Genomic DNA, 15,242 nt, shown 5'->3' with positions numbered 1-15,242 from the left:
GAAAAGATGGAGGAGATAGTGTATAGTTTAACTTGAAAATGAAATATACTTTAAAAAAGGCCTAAAGTGGTAGTTAACTGAAATAAAAAATTGATCCATAAGTAGACTTTTGTGATCAGGAACAAAGATCTAAGAAAAGGGGAATGTAATTTCACACAAAATAACTCATTTCAATAGCTGTTTAATTTAATCTCATTGGTATTTATGATTTTATTTTCGCAGGAAACATGTCCTCTCGCAAGGGACTGAATGGTGCCTGCTCTGTGCATGAATACACAGGATCCTTTATTGGACAGAGTGCCCACTTCAAGATGACATCTGTGTGTGGTCACGTCATGACTTTGGATTTCATAGGTATTTGTTCATAAGATATTTTAACTGCTGCTAGTACCTTGTAGAGCTGTCAAGGATTCCTAATAGGAAAATACTGATTGTGGAAATAAGTGAGAAAGGATTTTTGGGAGAGAAGGAGCAAGAAAAGGAGAACAAAAAGATTGCTTGTGGTCAGCAGTTCTATATTTTTGTTTCTAGTTCTCTTGCATGACTCAGTCATGTTACTTGTCTTTTCTGTGCCTGAATTACATCCCTGGAAAATGAGGGGAGATGAGGCTTAATTTGCCTATCTGGAAAAGTGTTTTGGTACTTAGGATGAAAGATGATTAAAGAACGCAGACCCCAAAAGGATATTTTCTTAAGCATTATAGTGCATTACTGCAAAACAGAGATCTGGTAAGGATTATGCACAAAGAATCCTGTCACTAACCTGCTCTGAAACGTTGGACTAGTCATGTGACTGTTGTAGTTCTTCTAATTATAATTGCCTCAGAACTTTACTTACACAGTGCTTTAAAGAAGTACAGTTTTGTGTAATTGCTGAGCAATATTGTTGACATTACTTGAGAGAAATGAAAATGAACAAATGCATTGATATGAGCAGATGGCACAGGGCACTTTAGGGCTGAGACATAACTGACCATGTAATGAACAGTAAAACAGACTACAGCAGTCATGTTATATATATATATACATGATATATATGTGTATGTATATATAAACAAGGAAATATAGCCCTTCCCCTTGATCAATTGATTGTACAAGAAAAGGTGTTTTAATAGCCCATGTTAAAATTTCTGAAAGATGAACAGTATTTTTTTTCCTTCACATTTCATGTTTCTAAATGATAGATGCAATTCACGGAAAAAGCTACGGGGACCCTTGATATGCAATAAAGCAAGATTTGTTAGGGTAGAAAATTTTCCATACAAATTTTGAAAGTCAAGTGTTTTGCAAAATAAAGTTGTTTGTTGTTTGTTTGTGGGTTTTTTTAATATGTCTTAATATACTTTTGCTTTTCAGGAAAATACAACAGCTGGGACAAGGTGGATCCAGCAGAACTTTTTAGCAAAGCTCCCACAGAAAAGAAAGAAGCTAATCCCAAACTGACCATGGTGAAGTTTTTACAGGTATTCTTTCTTCTAAGTAGTATTTCAGAGAGATCTTTTTCTATGTTCTTAAATTAGGATTTTCTTCCCTGCAAGGAGCAGGTTTTTGTCACAGTTACATCTATTTTTTTTATTTTACTGGTTCTTATGCTGTCTGAAATCCTTGCCTTGTTAAATTCACTTTTACCTTTGCCTTCTGAGTTGTTGGATTGTTGATATCCTGCCTTTCAGAACTGTAGAATTAGATGGATTTTTAGTTTCTAACAGCAAGTGCAAGGCAGAGCTTATAAATGCCTTCTTTAAAATGTGTGTTTGTTATTGTTTACCCTTCACACATCCTGCTGAGAGGAAAGCAGGACTTTGGTTACTTTTACAAAATAATATGTTGTCTGAAGGGCAAGTGTATGTGGTGAAAAAATTATTTCTGTCAGACAAATTTAGACTTAGCAGTATCTTTATGAACTAGGAAAGTGTTTCTTCAGTTTGTTTGTGTGTTAGGGTGTTTTGGATTTTTTTTTTTTTATATCTGGAAATGAGGGCCCAGAAAGGGAAGGGGCTATGCCTGAGGCTGTGCATGCAGACTGGAGCTGTTTCAGGAGATTTCCACTGCTATAGAGCTATGCTTATTATTTTCAGAAAAGCATCTTATATGCAGTTTTCTGGTCCCATGGAGTACAGCTTGCTCCTCTCTTTAACCTCTGTTTGGGTAGCTGGTGACTTCTTTTTACTTCTGGTTAATTCTTGCAATCCTTTTAGCACCAAGTAAATTATCTCCAGTACTTCAAAACAGAGAGGGAAGGTGGGCTGTTTTTGTTGCTGAAGAACTCTGCTAGTTTTTTTCACAGGTGGAGGGAAGAGGCTGTGATTGTATTGTCTTGTGGTTGGATTGTGATAAAGAAGGAGAAAACATCTGTTTTGAAGTAAGATGTCTCTTTTTAAGACATATAATACCGTAATATATTTGTCTGTGACAATACTATCAATGCATTGGTTTATGAGTATACAGTAAAATTCAAACTAAAGGCATGGAGGGTCTTGGTGGAAAAACTCACGTGCTTTGAACTCTGTAAGATGTCAGTTAAAGAGTAAAAATCGATTTCAGAGATGTTGCTCATCTGAGATAACAGTCAGGTCTCCTAAATGTTAGAACATTCCAGTGCTTTCAGAGTTGGTCTGTATTACACAGCTGGAGTAGTTATTTTTCTGTCCTTGTGAAACTTCATCTCTGTTATCTTTTGTTTATTAAGCAATTAGATGCTTTAGAGCACCGAGGCTGCTTTTAAGTGTAGGCCTTCTGCAAGAATTTGGTCTCTGTATGTAAAAACATAGAACCAAAACTTTCTTTCTTAAGATTTTTTTAACATCCTATTTCCAGAAGTCTACACGAAGAGTATTTGTTTGGGGTTTTTTGTTTTTGTTTAAAGAAGCACATTTTATCAAGTAATTCTTTTAAGTTCTTTATGTACCATTGTATCATTGCTTGGCCCTAGCAATACATAGAATAAACCCAGAGAGAAAGTGGTACATGTTCATCAAAAAGTGCTGCAGCTGCACTGGTGAATGTCTTTGTATTTGGCCAACAATAGTGATTTGCTTCCAGCAGTTGCTGTATGGTAAATAAATCCTTCAGTTTTGGTAATCCTTAATGCACTTTCGAGTGGATGGACAAATACTGCTCTGGCTTATCAGTTAGTGTATTGACATGACATCTTGCTGAATTATGCAGTGTCATATAGGCAAATATTTTGTGGAGAGTGTTGGTTTCCTTGTTTCTTAAGAGAGGAAACCTGACTGAACCCTTTATCTTTTAAATAATCTTATTTTCATTAGGTTCTTGATGCTGTTCTTCCTGTCATGAACAAACCTCGTGGCACGGAAAGGTCGATTTACAGAGCTAAATTCAGCTCCATCACTGACACAGACATCTGCAATGCCATGAATCACTTGGGAGAACCCAATCGCAACGAGGCTCTGTCCGTGGATGCCCGTCAGGAGCTGGATCTGAGGATTGGCTGTGCATTCACAAGGTGACAGCACGGATCACAGACGGTTTTATGGAAGGCTAAGGAATGGTTCTGTCCACTCGTGGGTTAACCCCAGCTGGCAGCCAAGCCCCACACAACCACTCACTGCTTCCACCCCAGTGGGGCAGTGGGAGAGAATCAGAGGTAGAAATGAGAAAACTCATGGGTAGAGAGTAAAGGCAGTTTAATAGGTAAGGCAAAAGCTGCACACACAAGCAAAGCAAAATAAGACATGAATTCACCACTGCCCATGGGCAGGCAGGTGTTCAGCCATCCCCAGGACACCCACAGTGGTGACTTGGGAAGACAAACTCCATCACTCTTAACATTCCCCCCCTTCCTTCTTCTTTCCCCGGCTTTATATGCTGAGCATGGTGTCATATGGTCTGGAATATCCCCTTGGTCAGTTGGGATCAGCTGTCCTGGCTGTGTCCTCTCCCAACTCGTTTTGCACCCCCAGTCTGCTCACTGGTGGGGTGGGGTGAGAGGTAGGAAAGGCCTTGACTCTGCGAGCCCTGCTCAGCAATAGTGAAAACATCTCTGAATTATCAACACTGTTCTCAGCACAAATCCAAAGCACAACCCTATACCAGCCTCTATGAAGAAGATTAACTCTACCACAGCCTAACGCAGGACATCCCAGAATATGTCTCAGTACTCTACTGGCTGATTCTGTTCAGCCCCAAACTGAACAATTTTATGCACAGACAAATAAAAAGAATGAAAAGGTTGTGTGTAGACTTACCTGAACTGGGTAAAGTACTATTGGCAAATGTGATATGATTTTATGCTATAATGTTCTCTCGCATTTCTTTGGGAATAAACAGGATTCAGTGAGGCAAAGTGATTGTGACTTAATTAGCTGTAAGAGATGGTGTTTCTCAGAATGCTTTTTTCCTAGTGCCTGAATGCTTTTATAGATTTCTCGTATTTGTGTGTGTATGTTAATGAAAAATTTTTCATGGGAATGAGGATATTAATACACTTGTTCTTAGTCTGTTTTTTTTTTTTCTCCTCTCTCTTAGGTTTCAGACTAAATATTTTCAGGGGAAATATGGGAATTTAGACAGTTCCCTCATCTCCTTTGGGCCATGTCAGACCCCAACACTTGGATTCTGTGTTGAACGACATGACAAAATCCAGTCATTTAAGCCTGAGACTTACTGGGTGTTGCAAGCTAAAGTAAGTGTTACAGTACTTGTTTATATATGAGGACATATATTTTTACAAAAAAAAATGCATTTGTATTTTCATTTCATTCATTCATAAATTTGAAGCTGCTGACGGGAATTCACAATGCCTATAGTTTACTCATGTGCTCTCATTCTGTTCACGTGTCACCACTCTCAAGAACAGATTCCAGGATGTCAGCTTTGTATTAAAGTGGCTATTGTCTACTGCTTATAAGAATTCTTCAGTGCTGATCGTCTAAGCTTAGATTCAGCCAAAAAGACTACTTAAAATGGTTTTCTTTTGTTCCCTGGGGTCCTTGGACTGACTGTTGTTAATCTGAATTCAGGAATTAATTAGGCTGCGAACAAACATTGGCATTACTGAGTGTTAGAGTTTTAAAGCAAATAAAATGCTCATTGTGTTAACTGGCAACTGAATCCTCAGAGTACTTTGGCGGCTTAGAGCAGTTTTACAGCTTCGCTGCTGTCCAAGCTCTGAGAGCAAACCAACAGCTTGTGATCACAGGGATTTTTTAAACAAATAAGGAATGCATGGTAAAAAGTTGCCATTTTTAGATTTTAAAGGTAAAAAAAAAAAAAGACGAAATTGGGTGTCTACTGTCATCTCTTCTGATGTGTCTCGTGTCATGCTAGGAAATGCTTGGTGCCTGTTTTCAGGGAATGTTGTACTCTTGTATTGGTTGCTTCATACTAATTTTTGTATATGGGACTTAAAACATGACTTAGTTACAGTTTAATACAAATGATTGATTTTGCTAAATCAAAATGGTAAACTTTGAATTTCTGCCCACTTCAGCCTTTACTGTTCTCTCTAAACAAGGATAGTATTTTAATTCACTGCAGGAATAGTTACAGTCACTCTCCGGCCCCCAGAACTCGAAGTGCTCCACCTTTCTCAAAAGCCCCTGTGAAAAGGAGCAGAACTGTGTGTTTGAATCACTTGTCGTAGTGTAAGTTTGTCCTAAATTTGTCCTAACAAATCCTTTATGTCCTAGGATTTGCTTGCTGGATTATTGTTGGGAATATGCATTCTCACACTTCCAGTAGTAGAGTTGGTGGGAATTGATTTTTTTTTTATTTTGTCCAATAGGTGAACCCTGAAAAAGAAAGTTCTCTCACTTTAGATTGGGATAGAGTGAGAGTGTTTGATCGTGAAGTTGCTCAAATGTTCCTGAATATAACAAAGATGTCAAAAGAAGCAAGGGTAAGAATATTTACCAAGTGTCATTAGACCCATATTTCACATTAATATTTCATTTGCTGCATATTGGGGGTTTTTGTTTGTCTTTGTTACAGAGTGCAGAGTATATGTATCTTGTTTTTTACTTCGTTCAGCTTTGTGTGAATGAGAATAAAAAGCAAGAGATTTTTTTGTTGTAGTTCATATGCTGATGTGGTCATCTCAGCAGAAGCCTCTTCTTAATACTGACTTTAGAAGTGATCATCACTCCTGATAGGAACTCTTCATTACTAAACCTACTAGGAAATACTGTTCAGATCTCTCCAAGCCGACCTCTTATTTCCCATGGGACATTGTACAAATCAGAGTTTAATTATGTGTAGGGCAATATTTCTGCAGTTAAATTTTTAATCACGTGTATGGTACAGTCTTTATAGCCAATTAACTTATAGCTCTGCTCTATTCAATATTTGTTTGACAATATGTTTGGATTTCAGTGCTTTTAGACATTGAGGTTCAAAGACTGCTTGGAGCTTTTAAAAATCTGGATCCTTATAGTTAGGGCCATGAGCACTAAGTCCTTGTAGCACTGAAAGTATGTGCTGCTGAGGTAAATGGGAAGTAAAGACAGCAATAGGCTGCCTTGCTGCATTCCCAGTTATAGACATGATCTAGTCTTTAGCACAAAGGATCTTTAGGACTTTAACTTTGGAACTTGGTAAAATTATCTCCAGTCAGATTTTCTAAAGTAAAAATATATTAGTGGCTTGTTTTAAGAAAACAAGGCAGATACAAGAGTAGACAATGGTAGGTATGATACGTGTTTATAGTTATGATTGAAATCATATGTTTACCAGTTAGGAAACTTCAGAACTTTTACTGGGAAAATGCTGTTTTCTAGGTAGAATCTGTGAGTAAAAAAGAGAAGGTGAAGCAGAGACCACTGGCTCTGAACACGGTAGAAATGCTACGAGTGGCCAGTGCTGCTTTAGGTATGTGCAAAGTTCAGATTTTCACACTGTTTTAAAGCAAAATATTTTGGCTTCGCAAGTGAAATAATCAAGGACATATCAAATGTAGTTTGATACTTTCCTCTCCTTATAATAGATCATTTAGATTGTTATAGATCAGTTCTGGGCCCCTCAGTTCAGGAAGGACATTGAGGTCCTGGAGCAGGTCCAGAGGAGAGCAACAAGGCTGGGGCTCGAACACAAGTCCTACGAGGAGAGGCTGAGGGAGCTGGGGCTGTTCAGCCTGGAGAAGAGGAGGCTCAGGGGAGACCTCCTCACTCTCTACAACTCCCTGACAGGAGGGTGTAGCCAGGTGGGGATTGGTCTCTTCTCCCAGGCACCTGTCAGTAAGACAAGAGGGCATGGTCTTAAGCTGTGACAGGGGAGGTTTAGGTTAGGTATTAGGAAGAAATTCTTTACAGAGAGGGTGGTCAGACATTGGAATGGGCTGCCCAGGGAAGTGGTGGATTCTCCATCCCTGGAGGTTTTTAAGATAAGACTGGATGTGGCACTTAGTGCCATGGTCTAGTAACCACAGCGGTAGTGGATCAAGGATTGGACTTGATGATCTCAGAGGTCCTTTCCAACCCGGCTGATTCCATGATTCTATGATTTTGGGAGAAGGATCAAGTTTAGAAAGCTTGTCAAAAGTGAAACGTTTGGGAAGATCAAGGTGACAGAATACAGAAAGAACAAACTGTGATTTATTTGGGTGCTTGGATAAGGTATATTTTAAGATGCAGCAAACCATAATCACAGTGAATGTGTAGATGATTTTTGTTTTGTCCTATCCCATCTTAGGAATGGGTCCACAACATGCCATGCAAATAGCAGAGCGTCTTTATACTCAGGGTTATATTAGCTACCCTCGAACAGAAACCACCCATTACCCAGAAAACTTTGACTTGAAAGGATGTCTGAGACAACAAGCCAATAATCCTTACTGGGCAGAAACTGTGAGTACATGAAGTAAAACCTGTACTAGCATCATTCGCTAGTGTGTGTTTAGAATAAATCTTATTTGGTGTATTAAAACCTATAGGCCTTTGGAAATGATAAATATCTCTAATTGCTTTTGTTTATGGATGTTGTATTGTTATGGATTGGATCTGAGTAAGCAATTTCTTCACCCAGGTAAATGCATTGCTATCAGAAGGCATTAATCATCCAAGGAAAGGCCATGATGCAGGAGACCACCCTCCCATCACCCCAATGAGAGCTGCAACAGAAGCAGAATTAGGTACAGGCAAATTCAGTCGTGTTGGGACACTGTGTGAAGAAATTAGTTCCTTGAGGTGTAGGTGCCAGTTTGAAACTCTCTGAGTTTCAACAGAAAATAAAATTCTTTGAATGGCAGGAAATGAAGAGAGAGCAAACTTGATCCTCAGTAAAACTTCTGGTGACAGTGAAGTTCAGAGCTGCTCTGCTCTTTGGTAGTTGATCCTCAGGACTATAGTATTGCTAAGAAAAAAACAACTTAATGCCTACTTTTCTAGGAGAAATTTGCCCCAGAATAGTAGCTTCCAAGTATGGAAACATTACTGTATTTTTGTGCTTGTAAGCCAAACTTCAACTGCATTTTAATTTAGTCTGTATGGTTTCTGGGTTTTATATTAAAATATAACATTTGACTTTTTGTACAAAAGAGGACTTTAAGGTTCTAAGTGTAGCGAATGAATTGTATTGTTTATTAAGAATAGCTAGGATGGTTGTAGAAAACTGATACCTATGGTGAAATTATCTCTGATAAAAAATAAATGCTTTAAAATTTTAAGTAATTGTACAGGCTACTGAATGGCCGTTTTTCTTTAAACACAGCAAGACAAAATATGCAAAGCACAGGACTAAGAACTAGGAGTTGTTCATAGCAGTGTAACCTTTCAAATATTCCACTTCCTATATGTAGATCGTGAATAATGAAACTTTGTTTTGCAAATTAATGTGTATTAGTGTTAATAAGTATTATTTTAGAGTGATCTCTTTAAGCTGCCCAGAGTGGCAGTTGCCACCAGAATCACATTTTATGGTTTACGTAATAATGTGGTCTCTAGGGGCACTAAGCAGTAGATAATTTTGGTTTTGTTCATGTCTTTATTTTAGCAAAAATAGAAAAGTCTTTCCTACTTTGCCCTCTCATTCAAACACATTGCAAAACTGGGAGAGGGGCTGGCTAAATTGGCAGTTCTTCTGCAAGTGCATCTGCAGCTCCTGCCTGTGACATAGGCAGGAAATTTTAAAGGGGAACTGGACAGACTTTTGAATGTTACTTTCTTTTAGCTACGTTTTTCCTGTGATACCTGTGGGAAACTGGTACTTTTTAGAGTAGATTTTATGTGAATCTGCAGGACTGGAGTTCCATGGCTGAGGTGTTGTAATCCCCAGGTGGAGACGGGTGGCGGCTCTACGAGTACATAACTCGGCACTTCATTGCCACTGTCAGTGCTGACTGCAAGTACCTGCAAACCACCATTGCCTTCAGTATTGGCCCTGAACGATTCACCTGTGTTGGAAAGGTGGTAACTTCACCAGGTAAAACTAATCAGGAGTAAGTAGTTGGCTACAGATTTAATTTTTTTTCCCATTGATACACTGAAAGTATATAAAAGTGGAGCACTGGGGACAACTGCAATTTTGAAGACATTTTTTGGTCTGTCAAAACCAGAGACCAAATCTTGTCTTCATTTCCATACTGCAATTATGATAGGAAAAGTCTTATTTTTCATGTAGTAGTCTCAAAGATTTAATGCCACGTTTGCCAGTGTGAAGACCAGCCTTTTTGCAGACAGTAAATGCCTTGTGGGAGATAAAGTACACAAAGGCAGATTTTTTTTCTTGGGCCTCTTTAAAAAGAATGTAGCACTAGTACTGAGATTTTTATGGTAAATTGGCCTAATAGTCCTTATTGCATTAATATGACTTCCTATCTGTATTTCCTTTTTAAGAAACTCTTCCCATCATTCTGGCACTGTGCTTTCATTCATGTAAACTATTTGCTTTTTTCAGTCATCAGACTGATTGAAGTCACACAAAAAATATATCTGATGTGGTGTAGTGAGAGATACTGTCTTGAGATTCTGTATTTCCTCAGCATTCCTGACCTCACATATTTTCTGCTTGGTATGGCAGACACGTCATAACTTTGATCTGTAAAATACAGTCCATGTTAAAACTAGAAACATATACCTTGACTTTCTGAAAGCTGTGGAGATAAGCCCTCATTGCTTGTTTCTGTCTTTCTTTACCTCCAGGGTTCACAGAAATTATGCCGTGGCACAGCATCCCATTAGAAGAGAGCCTTCCCCGCTGTGAGAAAGGTGATCTTTTTCCAATTGGTGAAATAAAGTTGCTGGAAAAGCAAACCAGTCCCCCTGATTACCTGACAGAAGCAGAACTGATCACTCTGATGGAAAAACATGGCATTGGTAGGAACTTGTTAAACTTACATTATCCTGTAATACATCCACCAAGAGTCACAATTGCTCCTCTGCACCCTCTCTGTCAGTAATGACATCTCAGCATGCATTTGGGTAGATGCAGTGATAATCTCTTCCCCTTCAAACCACAGTGCCTGTAGCTCCTCTCAGCAGATGGTAGATTGTTTCTTCCCCCACACTCCTTTCCCTTTCTTGTCCTTATTTTCAGTAGTTTCTGGACAAAGGTTTCCTGCGAAAGCAATATCCTTTCATAACAAATCCTTGTCACTTCTCTGTCTGAAAGAGCTGATGTGTGGAAGGAAGCACCTCCCCATTCTTAGGAATGATTTCTTGTCTTTACAGCTTGCTTCAGCTTTGCTGTCTTCAGTAATCCTTCTATATCTTATTATACCATTTACCACAATGCTACTTTTCTTTATCAATCTGACTTGTTTCCTTTGAGGTATTTCTATAAAGTTTGTCCAGTTAGAGCAAACATAGCCTCTTACTCCACCGTGTTTTTCCAGAATAAATGATTGTGAGAATAAGTGTCTTCCCAATAGTAATTCCTTGGAAGAAATGAAAGGATTAAGGTTAAGACATATGTTTCAGACTTCTAAGAACTGCAAAGGAACATCAGAATTACTGGAGAGATAGTAGCTACGCATTGGAAGTTGGGTAACAGTAAGAAGGTATCTGAATTTTAAGCCGTCTTAGGAGCCCTACAATTTGACATTAAACTGGAGAAGTCAGAAGTGAGTAATTTGATGACAACTCTGTTTTGTTCAAGATGGATCTTTTGTTTTCCTTTGTGTGCCAGGAACTGATGCCAGTATTCCAGTCCACATTAACAACATTTGCCAGCGAAACTATGTCACAGTGGAGAGTGGTCGGAGACTAAAGCCTACAAACCTTGGCATTGTTCTGGTTCATGGTTATTACAAAATAGGTCAGTTAAATACTCTTCCCTTTCCATTCTCTTGCCTTCTTTTCCCTTCACTATCTCAAGGGCTGTTGTCATTGTGTAAGTAGCATTTTTGTCTCAAAACGGTGTATCCAGGAAAGTATTACTAACCAAAGACTGTAATAATTAAAACTTGGGTGTTTATTTTGATGACAGTTTCCTACCTCCATTTTTAACCTTGCATTGCTGCTGTCTCTGGTTTTCTGTTAGATGCAGAATTGGTTCTCCCTACGATCCGCAGTGCTGTAGAGAAGCAACTCAACTTAATAGCTCTGGGTAAAGCAAATTATCATCAGGTCCTGGAGCACACCCTTGACATTTTCAAAAGGAAATTTCACTATTTTGTGGATTCTATTGCAGGTAAAACTTTTTACATGCAGAGTTCCCTACAATTATTTGATTGTTGCATAGAAAATACTTATATATTAGGTTCCTTTCAAAGTTTTAGGCTTTCTGAAAAGTCCTACCAGGACTCAAAGTTTCAAAGTAAGTTACTCTCCAAAGGGAAATGGACTGAATTCCTGTCTCCAAAACTCTACTGCAGATTTATTTTGTGTCTGTGTAGTGGTGAGTTTTTGAAAACTTGAGACTAACTGAACCTAGAGTTTGTGCATGCTCAGTGCAAAACGCAGTGTATTTAAAATGTCTTTGTAAACAAGGAACGGCATTGTGAATAAAATACTTTAATTCTAACTTCTTGACAGGTCTTGTAGATGATTTGTTCAAGTTTCCTCTTAAGAACTAGAATTCTAACATAATTGGGGTTATTTCTTTTGCAGGTATGGATGAACTGATGGAAGTTTCTTTTTCACCCTTGGCTGCCACGGGAAAACCCCTTTCCCGCTGTGGTAAATGCCATCGTTTCATGAAGTATATTCAGGTAAGTTTACTTCATACTTTGAATTTCACTTGCTGGGGGCAGGGCATTGAGTAGAAACTCCTTTTCTATTATTGAATTTGGGTTAAAATGTTGTTCTCAAAGCGCGTTTCTGAAACAAAATGCCTGATGGAGTTTTTCCATGGGGAACAAATCAGAAAGCAGCTCCAGCTGGAGGTACTGCAAGTTGTAAAGAAGTTATTCAGAAGACTTGTGTTCTGTTTCCAGGCCAAGCCGAGTCGCCTGCACTGCTCCCACTGTGATGACACCTACAGTCTCCCACAGAATGGTACCATTAAACTCTATAAAGAGCTGCGTTGTCCCCTAGATGACTTTGAGCTGGTGCTGTGGTCATCTGGATCCAGAGGAAAGAGCTATCCACTGTGTCCATACTGTTACAACCATCCTCCTTTCAGGGACATGAAAAAAGGTAGGAATTCTGTAAACATGCAGATATCACCCACACTTGAAATAAATCAGGTACAGTCCCTACAATGTGCTTTTTAGGAGTTCTAAAATCAGCGTTGCTTAGTAAGAAAGTGCTGTTCAAATTAGATTCTGGATACCTAAAATTCACGTCAAACTTACCAAAATTTACTAGTTAATTAATTTTTTACAATTTTTTTCTTTATAAAAGAAGTAAGAAATTAATTTACCTGCAGGCACTGTAGGTGACCTTCAGAACACTCAACATGCAGTGAAAGACACAGATTCTGACACCTTGCAAATTGGAGTAGGCTTGGGTAGGACTTTAGATGAAGACCAGGTCTTGAGAATGTTATGATACTGAGTTAAATGATGTGTCAAAAGCTGTTGAAGGATATAAGAAGGGGTTAAAGTTACAGTTACTTTGGTAGCTGTGAGACAAAAAGTTACTTAAAGTAGTGCATTGAAGCTCTGAGTAACAGGAGTTTTTTAGCACATATTTTATTATCATCTTTTAATTAAAAATGTCTTGGACTACCAGTGAGTAGTTCAAATATAAAGTGGCAGTTAGCTAGAAGCCATGCATTTAATTGAAAATGTAATTAGTTTTCACTAATTTCATCACTCGTGTCTAAACTACCTGTAGTGTACAGTGACAGTATCTGGCAACTCTGAAAGTCATTATAGAGAAATTTTTGAAAAAGGGATTATTCTGAATGTGTGAAGAGGCAAGTTGCTATTTTGGGAACAGTTTCATTCTTTAGTGATTTTGAAAACATATAATATACTAAGTGTTTTGACTTCTGTGTCTCACTTCCTCCAAACTGTGTAGTGTGAGTAGTGCAATGGATTCCTTGTGGTATAGTTTTACTCTTCTCCTGCTAGGAATGGGCTGTAATGAATGCACCCACCCCACATGCCAGCACTCCCTTAGCATGCTTGGAATTGGGCAGTGCGTTGAGTGTGAGAATGGGGTCCTGGTGCTGGACTCAACGTCGGGGCCCAAGTGGAAGATGGCCTGCAACAAGTGCAACGTCGTCGTGCACTTCTTTGAGAACGCCCACAAGGTGCGGGTGTCACCGGAGACCTGCGACCTGTGTGAGGCTGGGCTCGTGGACGTGGATTTTAACAAAGCCAAATCTCCTCTACCCGGTGATGAGACCCAGCATTCCGGCTGCGTGTTCTGTGACCCTGTGTTCCAAGATCTGGTGGAGCTGAAACATGCAGCCATGAGGCACCCCATGCACCGAGGGGGACAAGGGAAAAGGCAAGGGCGCGGAAGGGGGAAAAGCCGGAGACCTGGAGGAAGAGTCAACCCAAAGAAACCCAAGGACAAAATGGCAGCTCTGGCTGCTTACTTTGTGTAATGGCCACACAACAGTAAAATAAACTTCATACAAAAATTTGTTTCTCTTGGAGTTCATTTTTAAGTGTTTTTAATCTTCACTGCTTTCCTGTTCTTAGAACAGTTAGAACACCATAAGTTGTTGTATGCCTTGATTTAATCATAAAACAAATTTTTCTGGATGATCCATTAGTAACTGAGTAAACCTTTAAGCTTTTGATTGGGATTCATTGATAAAAAGAGAGCTCACAAACAATAGGGACACTCAAGGAGTCTACATGGACTGTTACCTGTGGCTGGTAGAAAGGAAATGAAATTTCTCTCCTGTCATTTCTGGTGCCTTTGTCAGCGATACAAGTGCCAGGAATATAAGAACTGATTAAGATCAGTGTCATGCTGCTGTAGTCTTTAAGTGTGGCATGCGACTTGCTTCATCTGACTTTGAGTCTTCAAAAATAATAAATGACTAGTAGTTGTCAGATTTTTAAATTACATCTGCAATAGCAAGAGCACTACTTCAAATCTGTCACTCTGCTTCATAAGGGAATAATGCTGAGACCTGCAAGATGGAAATTATAAATGTGAAAGTGAATATCTGCCTTGAGCAGTGATTCCCAACTTACGACCTGTGCAGCCAAGTTAGTATCTTCTGGTCAATGGGGCCCAGTTAAATGAGATCTTCTGCTGCTGGAGGACAGACTGAGTACCCCTGCGCTTCTTTTCCTCTGTGGTCACACAGCAGATCATACCTGATGAAATACAGCTTGTACAGTCTGTTCCCCAAATTATCATTTCAGTGTTGGCTAGTTCTGTTATCAAAAGGAGGGTATCCTCATGGTTTTGTGTGGAGCTGTATCTAACCACTGTGACACTGGGTACAACATTGCAAAATCTAATTGTACAAATATGTAATACTCTCTCCTTTCCTTCCATGTGCGCATGGCTGATCATGTCTGGTTGTCTGGTCAAGTACAGTTTGTGCCACCTGTACCCCCAAAACAGCGTCAGTACTAGTTGTGTTTGGATGAGAGTTCAGAGGCTGCTGCATTTGAACACAGAATGTGCAGAGCAACCTGACACAGGATTTACTGGCAACAGAGAGGAAAGACAAGTCCCTACAAAGGTAATGTACAACTCTACTGTGTACATTAACTGAACCAGAGAACACAGCCCAAACTCCACAGCCTCAAGCCTGTTCCTCTGATCAAATGTTTATGCAGTTACAGCTCAAACATGAACTGTGTTTTAATAGTGTTGCTTAAAAGATCCAGCCATAGGTAAAAGTTTTTCAGTAGTTTGATTTTTTTGTTTTTGGTGGATTTTTTAGTTCTTTCTGGTAAAAAACAGTCTTTCCATGTCCTTTGTCCT

At 39.1% G+C, this 15,242-nt stretch overlaps 1 protein-coding gene across 2 annotated transcripts; it reads left to right on the top strand.

The window, feature by feature from the left end:
- Window positions 1-226: 226 nt before the first annotated feature.
- On the top strand, window positions 227-13,932 carry TOP3B (DNA topoisomerase III beta). 2 transcript variants are annotated; one of them, XM_029961119.1, is made up of 16 exons: window positions 227-354; window positions 1,357-1,463; window positions 2,288-2,362; window positions 3,273-3,469; window positions 4,492-4,648; window positions 5,750-5,863; window positions 6,741-6,831; window positions 7,651-7,805; window positions 7,984-8,089; window positions 9,232-9,378; window positions 10,098-10,271; window positions 11,083-11,211; window positions 11,437-11,586; window positions 12,006-12,106; window positions 12,332-12,533; window positions 13,415-13,932. In XM_029961119.1, exons 1-16 carry the CDS (start codon window positions 228-230, stop codon window positions 13,894-13,896), a joined length of 2,514 nt encoding a protein of 837 aa, XP_029816979.1. In that variant the 5' UTR covers window position 227; the 3' UTR covers window positions 13,897-13,932. The 2 variants fall into 2 exon arrangements, with proteins under 2 accessions (XP_029816979.1, XP_029816981.1); XM_029961121.1 differs by lacking the exon at window positions 2,288-2,362.
- Window positions 13,933-15,242: the final 1,310 nt, after the last annotated feature.

The sequence above is a fragment of the Manacus vitellinus genome, unplaced genomic scaffold (genome assembly GCF_001715985.3).
Source record: "Manacus vitellinus isolate BGI_N305 unplaced genomic scaffold, ASM171598v3 scaffold_31_pilon, whole genome shotgun sequence".
Lineage (NCBI taxonomy): Eukaryota > Metazoa > Chordata > Aves > Passeriformes > Pipridae > Manacus > Manacus vitellinus.
This window is presented reverse-complemented; position numbering and strand designations above follow the sequence as displayed.

Coding starts and splice junctions, on each gene's coding strand:
- TOP3B (XM_029961119.1), top strand. CDS start 228: ATGTCCTCTCGCAAGGGACTGAATGGTGCCTGCTCTGTGCATGAATAC. Junction 1,464..2,287: donor CCATGGTGAAGTTTTTACAG/GTATTCTTTCTT, acceptor TTTTTTTCACAG/GTGGAGGGAAGAGGCTGTGA. Junction 11,587..12,005: donor TTTTGTGGATTCTATTGCAG/GTAAAACTTTTT, acceptor TTTCTTTTGCAG/GTATGGATGAACTGATGGAA.